The sequence below is a fragment of the Arachis ipaensis genome, chromosome B8 (assembly GCF_059453495.1).
Source record: "Arachis ipaensis isolate K30076 ecotype BB chromosome B8, ASM5945349v1, whole genome shotgun sequence".
NCBI lineage: Eukaryota > Viridiplantae > Streptophyta > Magnoliopsida > Fabales > Fabaceae > Arachis > Arachis ipaensis.
In genome coordinates this window covers 135,885,436-135,904,430 of record NC_142443.1, presented here as the reverse complement: position 1 = coordinate 135,904,430, position 18,995 = coordinate 135,885,436, and the positions used below count along the sequence as shown (strand labels likewise).

Here is an 18,995-nt window from a genome sequence, read left to right as displayed (position 1 = left end):
CTAAGCTTGCAGAAAGAGGAAAATATGCCCGAGCTTGTGTTCAAATTAATCTTGAGTTGCCTGTAATCAAACATATTATAGTGGAGGGTGTGACTTATGAAGTGGAGTACGAGAGTTTACCGTTGATTTGTGCTACTTGTGCACGATATGGGCATGATAAATCGTTGTGCATGGAGAAGGAGTCCTTGGAAGGAAACGGAAATTCCTTTGGTGATGAAAAAAATAATGAAGCCCCGACACTAGTGCCACACAACAATCATGAGATTCAACAAGAGGCTGAATCAGAAGCTCGTGATTTGGGTGAGAATCCTCGTAATTTGGGTGAGAAATTAGGAGTTGTTAAAGGGAAGGACGTGGTTACGAAATCATTGGCTCCTCACGTGCCTGATGGTCATGTTAATGAGGCATGCATGGATGATGGAGAGGGCTGACAACAAGTGCTCCGTAAGGAAAAATTCACAATGGGCCAGTCATCAGGTTTGAAGGACCAAGATGGAAAGCAGCACAAGTTTGGTTCGAGAAGGGTTCCAAGACCCAATTTGCATGGTGATGGAGGTAAATCAATTGGCATTAGGATGGGGAAGCGAGAAAAACATAAAATTGCGCCATCTCCATCACGCAGAACTCCTGCACGTCGTGGAATTTCTCTACGGAAGCGTCCTCGGCCTTCCTCCTTGCAGAACTCGCCAGTTGATAAAAATGGTGGCACAATGGAAGAAACCTTAGTAGATGGAAGCATGGCAGGTGTAGTGTCAGGAGGTCCGAAGGTGGCAATTATTGAGGATCAGAGTGTGCCAGTACCGCAGGACAAACCACCTATTGAGGTTGGTGATTCTGTTTAGAGTTTTATGTTCTTATTTATTCTGTCCCTATTATCTATGGATAGTTTAAATATGATTGTTTGGAATATTAGGGGTGCTTCTAATAAGTTAGCCCGTGTGCATTGCAAGGAACTTGTTAGGAAATTTAGACCTGTTTTCTTTATTGTGGTTGAAACTCACTCCCCTTTTCAGCATTTAAAATTATTCTGGGAAAGATTGGGGTATCACTCTGTTGGTATAGTAGAAGCAGAGGGGCATAAGGGAGGTATTTGGTTTCTATCCTCTATGAAGGGTGTTTGTTGTAAGTTCATTAATGCTTTTGATCAGGGTGTTACTGTTGAGGTTCACTTTGATAATTTAATTTGGAGGTGTAGTGGTATTTATGGCAGTCCTCAATTTAATAAAAGGGTTCTTCTTTGGGATTATCTTGTTGCACAATCCATGGTTTTTCAAGGACCTTGGATTGTTCTTGGTGATTTTAATGAAGTCAAATTTTCTCATGAATCTAAGGGCTGTCAGTTTTCTCATCAAAGAGCAGACACGTTTGCTACTTCATTAGGGGATAGTGGTTTGTTTGATCTGAAGACTATTGGGAGGCAGTTTTCGTGGTACAGGAGGGTGAAAAATTATGTTGACGTGGCAAAAAAGCTTGATCGAGTCTGTATAAATAATAGTTGGTTATCTATCTTTCCAGAGGCTTATGCAGAAGTTTTAAATAGGCTTCAGTCTGATCATTGCCCTATTCTGGTGCGTTGTAAAGGTCGTCCTCAGCCTAAAGGGAATCGACCTTTCCGATTTGTTGCTGCTTGGGCTACTCATCCTGGGTATAGGGATATTGTGAACCAGTCATGGTGGTCTGGTAATAGAGGAATTCATGGCAAGCTTTCGGAAGTACAGAAGAATTCACTAGAGTTTAACTCGAAGGTATTTGGTAACATTTTTGTTAGGAAATGTGAATTAGAGCAGCAGATTAATTATTTACAAAAGCGTTTGGAAGTGGTGGATAGTATTTATTTGCGTCAGAAAGAGCGACAGTTGCTTGATGATTATAATAATACTCTAGTGCAAGAAGAGCTCCTATGGTTCCAAAAGTCCAGAGAGCAGTGGGTAAGGTTCGGGGATAGGAATACAAGATTCTTTCATATTCAAACTCTTGCGCGAAGGAAGCATAATAAGATTCATGGCCTTTTTCTTAAGGATGGAGTGTGGGAAACTGATCCAGAGGTTCTGAGTCAAGAAACAGAGTCTTTCTATAAAAGCTTATTCTGTCATTTGGATGATGTTGATTTGGGTTGCCTTGGTGATGTGCCTATTCCTTCTCTAAATGAGGAAGCTTGCAATAACCTTACGGCACCAGTTACTATGGAGGAAGTCAAAGCAGCGGTTTTTCACATGAACTCTTTTAAAGCTCCGGGTCCTGATGGGTTTCAAGCTTTCTTCTTCAAAGAATATTGGGAGATCATTGGTCTTGATGTTTGGAAGATGGTTAAGCAGGCATTCTCCGGTGTTCCTCTTGATCCGAGAATGTTGGAGACTTTACTAGTTCTCATTCCAAAGGTTGAATCACCGGTATCTATGAAAGATTTCAGGCCGATTAGTCTCTGCAATGTAGTTTACAAGATCATCACGAAGGTCCTTGTTAATAGGCTTCGTCCTCATCTTGCGGAGATTGTTGGCCCGCTTCAAGGAGGATTTATTCCGGGACGAGGAACTCCTGACAACATCATTATTGCCCAAGAAGTCCTCCATTTTATGAAGAAGACTAAATCAAAGAAAGGCACACTGGCATTTAAGATTGATCTGGAGAAAGCTTATGACAGAGTTGACTGGAGGTTTTTAGCTCATACCCTTAAAAGCTTTGGTTTTCCTATTCCTACACTTAATTTGATTATGAATTGTGTCACTGCTTCTTCCTTATCTATTCTTTGGAATGGGAGTCGTCTGAATGGCTTTACTCCTAGCCGAGGTCTTAGACAAGGAGACCCTATGTCACCCTATCTTTTTGTGTTGTGTATGGAGCGATTGGCATGCTTTATTAGTCATCAGGTTGATTTGGGCTTGTGGGAACCGGTTGCTATTTCTAGAGGAGGACCAAGAATATCCCACTTAATGTTTGCGGATGACTTGCTTCTATTCTGTAAAGCTACAAAGAGACAAGTGCAAAATGTGATGTTGGTTTTAGAGACTTTTTGCAAAGCATCTGGGATGAAGATTAATGTGGAGAAGTCTAAAGCGCTTTGCTCCAAGAATGTCTCTGCAACAAGGAAAGAGGTTTTCACTGGGGTATCTTCTATCAGATTTGTTCAAGACTTGGGCAAGTATCTTGGAGTTACCCTTAGCCATTCTAGGGTGACTCATTCAGCTTTCAATGGTGTCCTGGATAAGATTCGGAGTAGGCTAGCAAGCTGGAAAGGAAGTTTACTCAATCGGGCTGGTAGACTTTGCTTGGTTAATTCTGTTGTCGCTGCTATTCCCACGTACCAGATGCAGGTCTCTATTTTTCCCAAAGGAATCATTAGTAAATTGGAGTCTATGATGAGGAATTTTCTTTGGAAAGGACAAGTTGATGGAAGAGGATTGAATCTTGTTAGTTGGAAGGTACTGGTTACTCCAAAAAAATATGGAGGTTTAGGGATTAGAGATCCTTATTGTGTAAATATTGCTCTTCTTGGGAAGCTAGTTTGGACTTTCTTCCAGCAGCCAAACAAGCTATGGGTCCAATTGTTGGATGCCAAATACCGATCATCTCTATATGACTGTTTTAGTTATCCTAAGAACAAGGACTCTCCCATTTGGAGGTGTCTTTGCAAGGCTTGGGAAGTGTTGAAGGATGGGTTTGCTTGGTGTATTGGAGATTTGAACCAGAATTTTTGGTTTTCTAGCTGGAGAAAAGAAGGACGGTTATCTAATGAGATCGATTATGTTCACATTTCTGATTCGAATCTCCGGATACAGGATATTTGGTCGGTTGGTAGGTGGCATTTGGATACTCTTTATTCTCCTTTATCTCAAAATCTGAAAGATAATATTCTTTCTTACAATCCAGATGAACAAGCAGGTCCGGAAGTGGGTTGGTATTGGAGTGGGTCTGCTGCTAAAGTCTATAACTCTCGCAATGGTTACTTGTGGTTGTGTAAGCAGCTGTTTGGTTGGGAGGAGCGGGAGAATTGGCTTTGGCTTTGGCGCCAGCTTGTTCCGGAAAAGCATAAATTTTTGGCTTGGTTGTGTCTTAAGGAGGCTCTTCCTACTGCAAGTTTTCGCTTTAGAAGAGGGATGTCGTCGTCGGATAAGTGTCCAAGATGTCTTTCTAGCCAGGAATCGGTTTTACATTGTATTCGGGATTGTCCCAAAGCTCAGCTTGTCTGGCATAGGTTGGATATTTCTTGTCATCCTTTGGATTTGAAGAATTGGTTCTTGTATCATAGCAGAGAGCATCCGTTCAAGTTCTTTTCGGGACTTTGGTGGATATGGCGAGCAAGGAATAATGACATCTTTAATCCCGATGAAACTTGGCCTCCGGAAAAAGTGATTTGTCTGGCATTAACTTCAGAAAAGGAGCTTAGGAATATCTTTGAATTACAACGTATGTCCCTTCCCTCTACTCTAAATGGTTTTTGGAATCCCCCATCCATTGGTACTTTTAAGATTAATTGTGATGCTAGTTATTTTGGTTCGGGTGATAGTGTTGGTTTTGCTTGTGTTATTAGAGATTGTAATGTGAGCTGGCAAAGGGGGTGTTTGGGAATGATTGAGAGTAATAATATTCTTCAAGGAGAATTGTTTGCTATTTGCAGAGGATATCTCTTAGCTTGGGATGTGGGTCAACGAGATGTTATTTGTGAGACGGATTGTGTGGAAGCATTTAATCTTGTTACTCAAGATGGTTTTGGGTTTATTGATCCACTGGTGCTCAAAATAAGAGATATCATGCATTGGAATTGGCGGGTTGACTTTCGTTTGATTATGAGAGATGCAAACACGGTGGCAGATACTATGGCAAAGATGGCGATGAAGTTACAACTTTCGCATGTGGAGCTTCTTTCACCTTGGGAGGAGTTTAAGAGTAGTCTTAAACGGGACTGTCCCTCTATTTAGGCAGTTCCTTGTTTTGTTTTTCTTTGTTTAATTTATTTCAGTCACAAAAAAAAAGCCAAAAAATTATGTCAAATTTTTTTTATGTATTTTTATTTTGTATTATGATTTTAAGTTGGGTTAGCAATTACTGTTAAGAGTCTAGGGAGTGTTAGAAAAATTGAGATTCAATAAGAATTTATCTATCAGCAGAAGCACCAAAAATAATTTTTTTACAATTTGTGCAATTAAATAGACAACTCTAAAAATATTCCAAGCAGCAAATACAATGACAGAAATTAAATAATCAAACACCAAAATTTTTATCATAGCAAAACCCTCCAAAAGAGGGACAAAAAACTCACGGGACCTAGTCAAGTAAAATCTTCCAATATCAAATATTGGATACACAATCAGTCTTCTTAGTAGCACTAGAGCATCTCAACAATCAACAAAATACATAATTAAAACGGATGGAATTAACATAAACCTTCTACAAAAGTAAGTATCTCAAATCAGATAAAAGAAAAGACAATATAACTAGTAAATTATATCTTAATGTTCATTTATATATCAAAAATAACATACTAAAATTTCATAAAAAATGAAGTAAATTTATCAATTCAATAGGAGCACATTGAAACCGTCATTCTCCCTTTTCTCTTCTCCTTCATCGATGACTCTCTCTTCTCCCTCATTGTTTCTTTTCTTTTTAGAAAAAATGAGAGATTCAAACTCTCTCTCTCTTCTTCTAGTGGCTTAAAGTCACTTTCTTTTCTTTATTTTGTTTTAAAATGCGGATCTCATTTTAGTCGGAGACCCGGAGACCCACCAACAGAAAATGAACCTAGCTGATTTAAGTTTAGTGAAAAACTTGAATCATTTCGGATAAAATATGTGAGAAGTTTGAGCTTGGTAAACCTAGTCTATATCAAGATATTCAAATTCTTTGATGCTTCGTATCTATCTTCAATTGAATCTTCCTCGTCAATACAAAATGACTCGATAAAAATAACACATCTATCTTCAATTAAATCTTTTTTGTCAATGTTTACACTAAATGACATCGACACAAAATTATTTCGACATAAAATGACTTCGACTCAAACTTTATTGAGTAACGGTATTATTGTGCCGTATCTATTATGCATATTTAAAAAAGATATATAAAAAAGAGGCAAACACCTATTGCATTTTTTTTTTCTTTTCTTACTAATACTATTAAAACTATTGTACATATTAAACAAAAATAATATAAATATTATTTCTCTTTCAACTAATACATGTTGTCTATATTTATCTCTGCATTTTAAAACTCAAAATCACACACTTAAATAAACTTTCTTTTACTTAAAAATGATAAATTATATATTCAAATTTAGGATTTAAGATTTATGAACGCTAATCAACCTGACATCATCAATAACCGGGCCACATAAAGATGAATCACTCTTCATGGTATAGAAGGAGCTGAGGAACACAATTCTAGTTCTTGTGCTAATAGCCTTAAACTTGAGAAACCCAAGTTTGAAGCCACCTTTACCCTTTGATTCATAAGACACTTTTGTGTTCTCTTTTGCTGCATAGACTTCAACAACCATTGGGCCTTCACATGAATCACCAGCATCTCCAACATCAAAAGTAAGGACATAGGTTCTGCCAACAACTGTTCTTACAACTTGTGCAATGGCACTTTCTTTTCCAGCTACAAGCTCCACTGCTCTGTTTCCTTGTGGGACAGAGAAGTGTTGAGAATCTATGTACTTCACTGCTTTTAAGGACTCTACAATCCACGCTGGTATGGGAGAGTGGTCACTTAGGTCTACAATGTTTGGTGGAATTAGAACACCCCATGATGTGTTTGGAAATATGTATGGTCCTTCTTCAAATCCACCGTTCTTTAATATGTTAACTGTTGAGTGCCAAATATATTGTAGTTAGAACTTGCACTAATTAAGTAATTATTAAAAATATATAAAAAAAATGAGTAATTCATTTTGTATTGAATACTGTTGATCATTGGTTTCAAGTTTTATTACTATTGATGGATAAGGGTATGTAGTATCACCCATAAAGAAGGATCACATCAAATTTGACCATAATTGTAACGTCTCAGTTATCAACTTTTACATGAAGAATTGTACTTGAGTTTTTATCATATTGAAAACTAAAATGATTTCGACAAAGCAAGGTATTAAAAATCGACCAATAAAATAGTTAGCACTTAAAAAATTAAATCGATTGGACTAGTTTACTAATTTATTATTATTTTTTTATTTTTGATTGATTTATTAATAATTGATTTTTATTTTAAACCAAACTATTATGATAATTGATTTTCAATTAATTCAATTGAACCGATCAGTTGGGTTTAATCCTCAAAAACCATGAAAAAAAAAAAAGCTTAATTAATGAAAGAAAACAATGAGGAACATTTTGCAAAGATGGTGACATATATAACTATCGTCTCCTTTAATTTATTATCTATTATTAAATAATAGGATAATGAGTAAAACAAACGTGTTAATTAATTAACCAAGTCAGTATATGTTTTATTTGTTCTTTATAATCTCGTATTGTTATACAAATAATTGTAACCAAATGGAAAAAACGCAGTTCTATTTTTGTGTTAAGAGATGAATTTTTTTTTTTTAATTTTCATACTACTTCTTGGCTTTCGTAAATATATGATATGTATAATGATCCAAACATCCAATCCAATATAAATCTACCTATTAAGGTGTGTGTGTGTACATTATATTGTTAAACCAAAGCCATAATTGGCTTTTATTGCCAGGACAGGTAATTAGTGTAATAATATATAACTAGTTGTATGGCTAATCCTATAGGCATTAGTATAAAACAATCCCTTGTGTTGTGCATCGCTATTATTTTATATTTATATTTGGGTTTAATTATTTGGTGGGTCCTATAATTTCATCAAATTTTCAATTAGGTTTCTATATTTATTTTTTTTTAATTAGATTCCTATACTATATTAAATTTTGTAAGTAAATCTCTACTGTGACAAAAATGTTGAAATTAATAGAATATTCTGTTAAACTATATAGAATATTCAGTAAATTGTTAGACATATTTGTTTTGTTTAACAGAATATTTTGTTAATTCTATCATTTTTGTCACGATAGAGACTTAATTATAAAATATGATATGGTATAACCGTATAAGGACTCAATAAAAAAAATATAGAAATCTAATTAAAAATTCAATAGAACTATAGAGACCAACAGAGTAATTAAACCTTATATTTGTGTCCTATCTTTGACTAATACTCCCATCATAACAGCCATGCATGCATGGATGCTAACAATAAATCTCAAATAATATGATATTCATATAAAATAAGAACGTTGTGTTTTTGTGAGGTCAATGCGTGTATTAAAAAGAAGTAATAATAATAACTAATTAATTAATGATAACACAATCATGTATATACAAAAAATTAATATTGATTAATTTGGTGGCTAATTTTTTATATGCATATAGTATTTTCAAATGAGTAAACATATAGAAAAGTAGTTTTATATAATTTGAAAGTTGTAAATTCAGAATAAATATGAAAAATAAAGTAGTTTATCAAAGTTTAAATTAATAAATCTGGTTATTATTAAACATATTTATTTTCCATTATTAACTTCTCGACTAAATTCCTCATTCATCTTTATAAAGAGTTGTACTCCATAAATACTAAAAAATCAACCACTATATAAAATAAATATAGAAATATAGTTTGTCAAAAATAAGGATGATGTTAAAAAATACTGATTAAAGAATTAAAAAATATTATTAATACATCAAACACTATTAACACTTACATAAAAATATGTCACTACTAATTAATTGTATATTTAAATTATCTTTTTAATTAACAAAACAAAAAATCACCTGTTTAATTGTTAAAAAAAATACTAATTTTAAAATTGTGTTTAATATAAAAGGTATACACATAGTGAGATTGTAAAGAACCTATTAACAGTAGCTGATTTTGTAGTATATATCCATAACCTTTTTTAAAAAAAAATCTCAAAACATATTAGAATTTCTATTCTATAATAATTTCATCTTTCATCTATTAGACGCGAAATTGAGAGTTTAGTGTTAAACTAACGGTGAAAACTTAGGTACAGTCTTCACATGAAGTTAATAGTTGAGAATTGTTAAATGGTTTGACTAAATTTTTATCTAATGACTCTCAATTATCAACTTCACGTGAAGTTTACTGCATCTGAGTTCCACCTAAATTAATTTATAGAAATGAAATAAACTTACTTTTAGTTGGCCTAGGAGGGTAGAGAGCTTTGATAGCAACGGAATCAATGAGTGGTCCACAAGCTTGATCCTCTTCCTTTGATCTTGGATTATGAATAACCAACTCAGCAAGAGAGTAATCTGCTTGAAAAGACCAAGCATAAGCATCCCAACCGTCACTACTATACAACGTTTGCATAGGTAACACAACCCAATCTGGTGCCACAGAAACATTGAGTCTCTCATTTTGTGCACACGTGCGAGCCACCACAAATGTTATGGAATAGTAATTTCCTTTTATGACCTTGATTCTCTGTTTGATTGAAGCACCATTGCCAAGCCTCACTGCATGTGCACCCTCTGGCACTACTAGCAACATGTCACCTTGTTTTTGACCTGATTTTATGTACTCAACTAAGCCGGAGATCTCCCACTCCGGTATGGCGTCGCGCTTCGTCACCACCGTGCCTTTCATGTCCGAAGCTTTCGGACCTTGCTCGAAATTTCCATTTGCCACTTGTCCTGCATCAATTGGTTTCTTAGAGATCGACTAGTGAAAAAATGAATCTGAAAATGAAGTGTTAAACTTGTGTCTACCTATCATCTAAATAATCTAATTATAATTAGTTCTTCATGAGGTTGATGTTTAATTTTTATTATTGAATCATACTTTTGCCAATTAATAACAAGCATTTTGTGGTGTTGTCTGAACTCTAGACTACTAGTCTATGCACAATTTTAATGTACTATAACTAGCGAAAAAGGCTTAAAGATTAGTAGATTTTATTATTTTTGGTAAGCACTTTTAGTCATCGACTTAATTTTTTTAATCTAGCTAGTTATCTAACAACATATTTTAATCCACATTTTTAAATGAGAAAGTCTAGGGAGCCAATATTTTTATTAAAATCTGGCCAACACTTAACCAGCAAAAGAAAAGTGAATAATTTTATATCATTAGATAAAATCTCACACCATTAAAAATATTAATGATGGCTAATTGATGACTACAAATCACAAAACTTATTGATCCCCTAACACTATTCTAAAAATATTGTATTTTGATACAATACAAGTGCATTGATTGTTAAGTATATTAATGTAATTAAAATGATATTATTTTGAAGGTAGAAATTTAGGTGCAGATAATTTTATGTGAAGTTAATAATGGAGAGTTGTTAGATGATAATTTAGTCAAACTGTCAAATCATTCAACCACTCTCACTATTAACTTTAAATAAAGTTAACTCCACCTAAAACAGACGGAATAATATGTATCTTACCGTCGTTAAAGGAGAATGCTACGTGACATAGGACACACAACAGAGCCAACAAAAAGGAGTGTCTTCTCATGATAGCAAGTAGCAACCGAACACACCAATGTTAACAAGATTATAGCCAAGAAACTAAAGGGAATGGAGAAAACAAATGCAGAGAATTGAATGGAATGTAGGTGTATGTATGCTTTGTTAGCTTTGGCTCCTTATATGTATGCTTTGTTACCAAACAGCACTAAGATTTCGAATAAAATAGCAAGAATGCCCTTATTTTGCACTAAAATAATACCCTAATTGAATCTTGGAAGTTTACTGGTGTAGGTTCGTATATATATAGGAGACAAGCTCATAATTGTCACATGCTCCTTTTAGTTTTAGGTCCCTTAACACCATATTATATATCACTAATTCCCTGGATGATGACTCTGCTGATTCTGCAGATAATATTTTTTTTCAAAATTTTAAATTGTCATGTACAAATATTTTATTTTCAGGCTTGAACAAGTGTAGACAATTTACAAGCTATCATCCAACAAATGCTGAAATTCAACTTCTGATGGGAAAAAATGAGGTAGCAGAGATTAAAGCTTAAATTTTTTTGTAAAAACAAAATGTTATGTACACACCAGAAATTAATTACTATATCACTTATTATGTATTTGTATATTAATATATATATTATTTAAATATACTGATTTAGTGTATGATTTTATATATATATATATATATATATATATATATATAATTAAAAAATACTCTAATATCATGTCATGAGTTTTCTTTCTTTTAAATTTAAACTGTTAGATAAATACTCTTATATACTTTTGCATATAACCAACTGAACTTCAAATAGTTGGGTTTGATCAAAATATCTATAATATACATGAACTTATGAGTGGATATTTTTGTATTTTAGTTTGATTTGGAGGGTCTAGCATATGCAACTAACAACTCATGTTAATTGTAAGTGGGAGATTATCCATATAGTTAATTACTAATCAATTTGTTTTATCAATGAATTGTAAGAAACATGCCATGTGCAGCGACTTGAGATGATTGCGGCGACAACTAGTGTTGCAAACTCAGTTCTTATTTGAACCGTGATAGCATCCTCATTGACACTTCAATTTGGGCTTATATATTACTAACAAATAATCTGCAAAGAGTGTGTTGATAACTGTTTATATAAACCTGCCTTAGATGAAAAAGAAAAAAAGAAAAAATTAAATATGCCTTTTGCTGGTCATGGGATCGGCGGCAAAGCAGCCGGCGTGGCGGCAGCCTCAGCCAGCCACAACGAGCAACTGTAAAAGGGTCTCACAGAGACTTTCTAGAATTAAACATAATAGCATATTGAAGTTAGGGGTGGCAACTGGGCGGATAGGGGTGGGTTTTTGCTCTACTCGACCCTGTCCTGTACAACAACTCACATGGAACCCACCCGCTTCTACCCGCAGGTAGTAAAACGTTGAATTATAATCCGCCCCTGTGGGTACCCGCCCCACTCCTATAATTATTAAAATTCAATAAATAAAATTAAATTTCAAAATTTATATAACCATCATTACATACATAATATAAATTAAAGTAAAAATTTAAATATGATACAATATTATTAATCATTTATTAATTATTTTACATATATTATACATATTATATATTAAAATTATATAATTATATATATAGCGGGACGGGTATTACCTAAATCCGACCCCGCCCCGCCCCTCCCAAGAACCCACCCCGCTAAAAACTCGCCCCGGTGCGGAGCGAGTAATTACCCGCTCCATCCCTAATTGAAGTAAAATATCATTATATTAGAGATCATTCTCAAAAATGTAATATAAAATTTAAATTTACCAAAATTAAACTTTAGATTGTTGTTGATAATAAATTTGAATTTCTTAAAAATCTTATGAACACGAGAAAAGAAAATTGCTTAAGTTATACATTCATGTTTCATATATGCTTTGATATCTCAAGCACAAGTGTCCATATATTTGTGTTATATTTTATATGTTTTGAATATATTTTATAAAATTTAATTTTAATGCTATGTTAAATTAAAATTTTTTTAGACGTCCATTTAATTACGTAGCATCGCATTAGCAAAAACAAAAGCATGTGACTTGTTGAGGAAATTCTTCATTCTCTAAAACAAGCATGTGTGACTTATTTTTTGGTGTAATCATTTCAGGTTCATTACTTCGTTGACATACACAGTTCTTGAGGCGTATGGACAATTGGACAACACATTTGATATTTAGCATAGAAATGTTCATTTAGCAAATTTTAAATTTTATGTTTAGATTAGGTAATATAGTTAAAATATAAGTTGTAATTTAAGTTTAATGTTAGTTATCTATATAACCTTTTATTTAAAATTAAAATTTAATAAAAAATAAATAAATAACAATCTTGTACCAAGTGAATACTTTATGAAAAATACATATGGAATACGTTCTTAAAAATTTATAAGTTTTTTATAGTAATCTCTTATAAAAATATGGCAAAAATATAATTAATCCACAACAAAATTGTAGACTTCGACACTATAAATTTTCAAAATGTACAATTCAATACCCTAAATTTGTCAAATGTTTCATAAAAATCCTGTCTACTAAGAGTTTTCTCCAAAATTACCCTTCCACCAAGAAATAATTTTGATGGTAAAGTAACAGTGCAAAACAGATCACATGAAAGGACAATTGTGAAGCAAAAATTGATAAAGTCCTTTCTGCACCATGGTGAAATTATTGAGATAAGTCTCAATGTAGTCCCTGAAGTTACACTCGAGCCTCATAGTAGTCCCTAAACTTAAAAGTTCCTCAGAGTCATCCCCGAACTTGCACTCCGGGACTCAAAGTGGTCCTTCCGGCAATTTCAGCACACGTGGCGCAACCGGAAAGCTTAGCTGGCAGCGTTGGTGACACGTGGGACTCACAACGGCTAGCTGATGTGGCAGAGTAAACTCTTCCGACTCAATTTGGTCCCTCAGGTGAAGTTAAAACCCTAATCCCCTTTTTTGAAGGCCACATTGTTCACTCTGCTGTCTCCTCATCAGTGCTGTGTTCTTCTGTTCTCCCTCTCTGAAGCCCGAAGGTTATGGCTAGCACGAGCAATGCAGCTGGGAGCTCAAACAACCCACGATCATTTGGAAGCATCATGAGGAGAATGAACAGAAATAGAGAAGCTCGTTTGCCAAAAATGAAAAAAAAATCATGGGAAGCCTGGTTTCTCTGAAAGAGGTAAGCCAAAAATGAAAAAAAAAAATGTGGTTCCTCTGTTTTTTGATATTGTTGTTAATCTAATATTCACAAAAGTTCAGGCCATTTTTTTTATTGTAATTGGTGGGTATGAACGCCTCTGTTCTGTTCTCTGTGCTACGGTTTGATCACTACTGGCTTTCGTAGTAGTTTGGCAAAGAAAATTGTAGAGTAGGAGTGTTTCTTATGTTTTGATAATATGAAAACGTGTTCTTTATGTGTTAGAGTTTACTGCTCTTAGTGGAGGAGTTTTCAAACTGTTAATGTGTTTCAGGACAATGACTCTTATCAATGAATTTGTTAAACAGAGTTTGCATGATCACAGTAGAAGTAAAGATCTTTTGGGAGTTAAAATTTTTTGTAACTCTGATAATGGATTCTGAATTTGACTGATTTACCTAATTGCCTTTCTTTGTATTGGGTTGGTTTAGTTAAACTGAATGTAATGTGTAATGCTGTTTAGTTAAACTGAGTGTGTGATCATAAAGGATTCTTGCATACATAAGTTAGAGTAATATAAAGTAATAAGTTTTGCAATTGCTAATGAAGTTAACTTAGCTATTGGAATAGTCAAATTGTTTGATAAATTTGGTCTGGACTAGTGGATTAGTTGTGGGAAAGGGTATGTAAATTTGAATGGTTTGATCCACCAAGATTGAAGTTAGTGTCTAGAGAACTGCTATCCTTAGTTACACCAAAATAATGTTCTTGATTTCACACTTTCTTATGTTCACATGACACAAATCATTAGCAACATGATCAAAATAAAAGTGAAATATCATATAATTTAACAGTTAACAACTAACAAAGTTAGGCACTCTATTCAATACCCCGGTCCACAATAACCTTTTCTAATAAAAATTTTGAAAAAAAAAACCACAAAATAATAGAAGACTTAACTTATATTGTTAATTTGAATACAGTGATAATATAGCACAGTGAAATATTAGAGGGAGAAGGAGAAGTAGAAAAGCAAGGGAGTGGTACTTTTGTTGCCAACTGTCAAGTAATGAAAAGGAGAGAGTGAGAGTGATGATGAAAATGGTAGAAGAAGATTAGGACTGAATCAATGCTATGATATGAAGAAGATAACAGATGCCATTTAATGAGCTTTCATTAACTTCTATTTACCATTACTATTTCTAGATGGTTTTTCTTGTTTCATCTCCACCTTCAATGTTGTATATTATTTTATTTTTTAACCTCTCTAGTTAGTGATTACTTTAGCTCCAAATTTGGCAGATTTTCTTTATTTCTGTGTGCCTTTTTTTGTTGGTGGTAAGTTGTAGTTGTATATATATATTTCCCTCAGTTTCAAAAGAAAAAAAAAGGGTCTTGGTCTTGGATTTTGTGGGGAACTACACGGAGAGTGAAGTTTGGTGCCTGTCCTTGTGATTTATTTGCCAGTTTGATTTAAGGCACATATTGCTGATTATATATGCTGAATTAATCCTGGACTGATTATATGATGTTAATATACTGGGCTGCTGTTTATATATGCAGAATTAATCCTGGACTGATTATATGCTGCATAATATTCTGTCAATCTATTGTTACTTATTTATCCTGTTCTGCATAATGTTCTGTAACAGTGCTGTGTAGGGACTAGTTTGATGTCACTTACATAAGTCTAGGGACTAGTTTGATGTCACTTGAACAAGTCTATGGACTATTTTGATGTCACTTATATAACTGTAGGGACAGTTTACTGCCCGAAAATAACTATCTGACCCCTTCTTTGGTATCTGAAACAGGGCCTTATAAATGCAGTTAAGGAGGTTTTTCAGATGTCCATCACAGATTCTGTGTTTGGCATCTGTGGAAGAACTTCAATAAGCAATGGAAGGATCTCCAGCTTAGAGGGCTACTTTGGGATTGTGCAAGGTGTACTAGCCAAGATGGCTTCCTTGATATCATCAAAAAGATTGAAAGGGTTAATAAGGAAGCTTGGGAGTATTTGAACAAGTGGCCCTATGCAAGGTGCAACACAGGGAACTGCTACAAGGCTTGCAAATTTCATGAAGTTTGTGTCCAACCCTGGATTCAAGGCACCCAGATACAAAAAATGAAGATTAAGATGATTATGTTTAGAAAAAACATGCTGTTTTTTTTTTTATCTATTTTGTTGATGTTGTTTATAATGCCTAAAACATTGTCCCAGTGTTGGGAATTTTATAATTTGAATTTTATCAGGTCAATATGTCAACAACTTTGATATACTTAGTGTTTTGGCTCTATATTGTGTCTTTTTTGAGTCAAACATTACCAATTGAATTATGACTTTATTGAATTGAGTTTTTTCAGCCTTTTGTTTATATCTTATCCTCTGTTACAAACTTAAGAGTAGTTCAAATCCTGTCCATTTCTATTTCATTGAAAAGAAGTCCAGGAACAAAAGTATGCATATAATCAAACACTTTAATTTCCATTTCTTTCAAACAAAAGGATAGGAACAAGTACATGAACAAGGAATGCATATAACATGCATGTCATTTATTTTTTGCTAGATACAGTTGACTCTGCTGTCTATCCAGCTTTAATACAAGAACACCAATTACAATCAGCAGCATGAACACAAACATCAAAATTTCCCCCATTTTTAGAACCCTAATTTCAACTTCTAATTTACCAAATTTTCAAGCCATCTTCATCTTCCATTCTTCATCATCAACTGAATGTCTTGTTCTATCATCACATGGCATGGCATCTTCTAAAACTTTATCAACCCACATAAACAATCCACACCATTTCTTACCCACAGTCTGCACATCAAAGAAAATTCAATCAGCAAAATTTATATCCATAAATACAGCAATCAACAACAATAATACTTACATTGTAGTTCGGGCAACCCAGGAACGGTCTCCCTGGATTAGAATCCGTCCCTGACCACCGCAGCACGGTCTCGACCCGCAGGCATACCATTATGGCAAACGAGCTTCTCTGTTTCTGTTCATTCTCCTCATGATGCTTCCAAACGATCGTGGGTTGTTCGAGCTCCCAGCTGCATTGCTCGTGCTAGCCATAACCTTCGGGCTTCAGAGAGGGGGAACAGAAGAACACAACACCGATGAGGAGACAGCAGAGTGAACAATGTGGCCTTCAAAAAAGGGGATTAGGGTTTTAACTTCACCTGAGGGACCAAATTGAGTCGGAAGAGTTTACTCTGCCACATCAGCTAGCCGTTGTGAGTCCCACATGTCACCAACGCTGCCAGCTAAACTTTCCGGTTGCGCCACGTGTGCTGAAATTGCCGGAAGGACCATTTTGAGTCCCGGAGTGCAAGTTCGGGGATGACTCTGAGAAACTTTTAAGTTCAGGGACTACTATGAGGCTCGAGTGCAACTTCAGGGACTACATTAAGGCTTATCTCGAAATTATTCAATCTCTTGGAATAAAAGGATAAGAATAATATATTTTGTTTTAGTGCATGCTATGGTGCCTATATATATATATATATATATTTATCTAATTTACTAAAAAAAGATAAAAATTAATATTTAATTTAAAAAATATTAAAGTAAAGAATTTTTAAATATTTAAAACTTACCATAAAAGGCAAGTAAGTTCGACAATTTCGGCACCAAACTTATCGACACTAAAGAATTTGCCTTTTATTTTTGTCCATATTAGAAACTAAACCGAAGCAGAGGCAGTGAATTCATTAGAAACAAATTAAGAAAAGAGGATAAGAGAAAAAGGATTTGATTTTGCATAGCAGTTGATTGATACAACACAAAATCATAGATTGAAATTTTTACATATTTATCAGGAAACACTTGCAAGGCCATATTAAAAAAATGTGACTCGTACAAGGAAGCAAAACTAAGAAGCTTAGCTTTTCCAATGAAGAAATGCTAGTGAAACAATAGAATGGTTTTAACCAATGTTTCTCCAATCAAAATAGCTTCATTCAAAATTTAATGCACTCAAGGAATTGTTCGTTGGTATAGAGGTAAACCTCCCAATGCTTCAATCAAAATAACACTTGATTGTTGTGAAAAAATATGTGCAGTCCTGCCCAGAACCACTATTGGCCATAAAAATGAAAAATAATGCATTATATTGGTGATGCTGGGTGGGAATGATTTTATTAACATCAATGAACCATAAATCATAAGATAGCAGTACAGATCAACATGTTGAATTGAAAAATTGGGTTAAAGTGTCAAATGTACTTTGGGGTATGGACCCATATCCAAACATGAAACATGCAATATATATATATATATAGTGTTAGACAGATGACAGAGCAACAAGATAGATCCGGGGGAAAATTCCCCAAATGTTGTAACATCCATAACAAAATAACTGCGCACTTATTATGGCCTTGTAATCTAAATATGTAACGATATAAATTCATTGCTATATAGTACAAACAAAAGGTAGTCTAATGGCCCAATGCTACACCTTATCAAAATTAAAATGTTCAATTATGCTTTCATTTAAACAACATTATTCTTGAACAAATGATCAAATCACATTTTATATTTCTTGAGATAGTAATGTAATCTCCAAGTAATAATAAGACAATCATGTTATGTATACCAGAGCTAGAAGCAAACAACAAGCAGCATAATATAAGGAGAAGAAACGAGTTAATATTCAAAATTAGCCCGTGAAATCTGCATCGAATCTCAATTGATCCTTGAAATTTCAATTGCCTCAATTTAAATCCTGAATTTTCACTTTGTAACTCATGTTAGCTCCTCAAATGATTTTCCCGTTAAATTAACAAAATGAAACAAGTAAATGGAGTTGAAACTCATTTTGGCTCATGAAATTTTTGATCGGCCTCAATTTCGACCTCTAAATTTATAGTTATCCAATTAACACCCTCAAATATTAGATTGTGACCCATGTTTGCCCCTGTAGCTATCTCCATTAACAGAGATCTGATATGCCACGTTAAGTTGACAGAGTGTGTATCTACGTGGCACCTAACTTGCTAGAATGGATGTGTGATGAGTGAATGACGTGGTAAAAGTTGAATGAACTCAATTTCTCTGACAAAGTCTCGAACATATTGGGAAAAGAGGGCTGTAAATTGAGTTCATTTAACTTTTGCCACGTCATTTACTCATCACACATCCATTCTAGCAAGTTGGGTGCCACGTGGATACACATTCTGTGAACTTAACGTGTCATATTAGATCTCCGTTAATGGAAATAGCTACAGGGACAAACGTGGGTCACAATCTAATATTTAAGGGTGTTAATTGAGTAACTATAATACTTGATGGTCATTTCCACATATCCATCCCGGCATGCCCTACTTCTCCAGAAAACAATAA

General features: G+C 34.2%; 1 protein-coding gene across 1 annotated transcript; it reads right to left on the bottom strand.

Annotated features, from left to right (window-relative positions):
* Positions 1–6,265: 6,265 nt before the first annotated feature.
* Positions 6,266–10,590, bottom strand: LOC107611876 (BIIDXI-like protein At5g11420). Its single transcript, XM_016313758.3, has 3 exons — positions 10,445–10,590; positions 9,183–9,683; positions 6,266–6,804 (listed from the first exon to the last, which is right to left on the bottom strand). Exons 1-3 carry the CDS (start codon positions 10,512–10,514, stop codon positions 6,278–6,280), a joined length of 1,098 nt encoding a protein of 365 aa, XP_016169244.1. The 5' UTR covers positions 10,515–10,590; the 3' UTR covers positions 6,266–6,277.
* Between the last annotated feature and the right edge of the window lie 8,405 nt (positions 10,591–18,995).

Excerpts from the sequence above, each read along its gene's own strand:
- LOC107611876 (XM_016313758.3), bottom strand. The coding sequence starts at position 10,514 with ATGAGAAGACACTCCTTTTTGTTGGCTCTGTTGTGTGTCCTATGTCAC. Across the intron at positions 9,684-10,444 it reads AGCATTCTCCTTTAACGACG|GACAAGTGGCAAATGGAAAT; the intron begins GTAAGATACATA and ends CAATTGATGCAG. Across the intron at positions 6,805-9,182 it reads CCCTCCTAGGCCAACTAAAA|TTAACATATTAAAGAACGGT; the intron begins GTAAGTTTATTT and ends GGCACTCAACAG.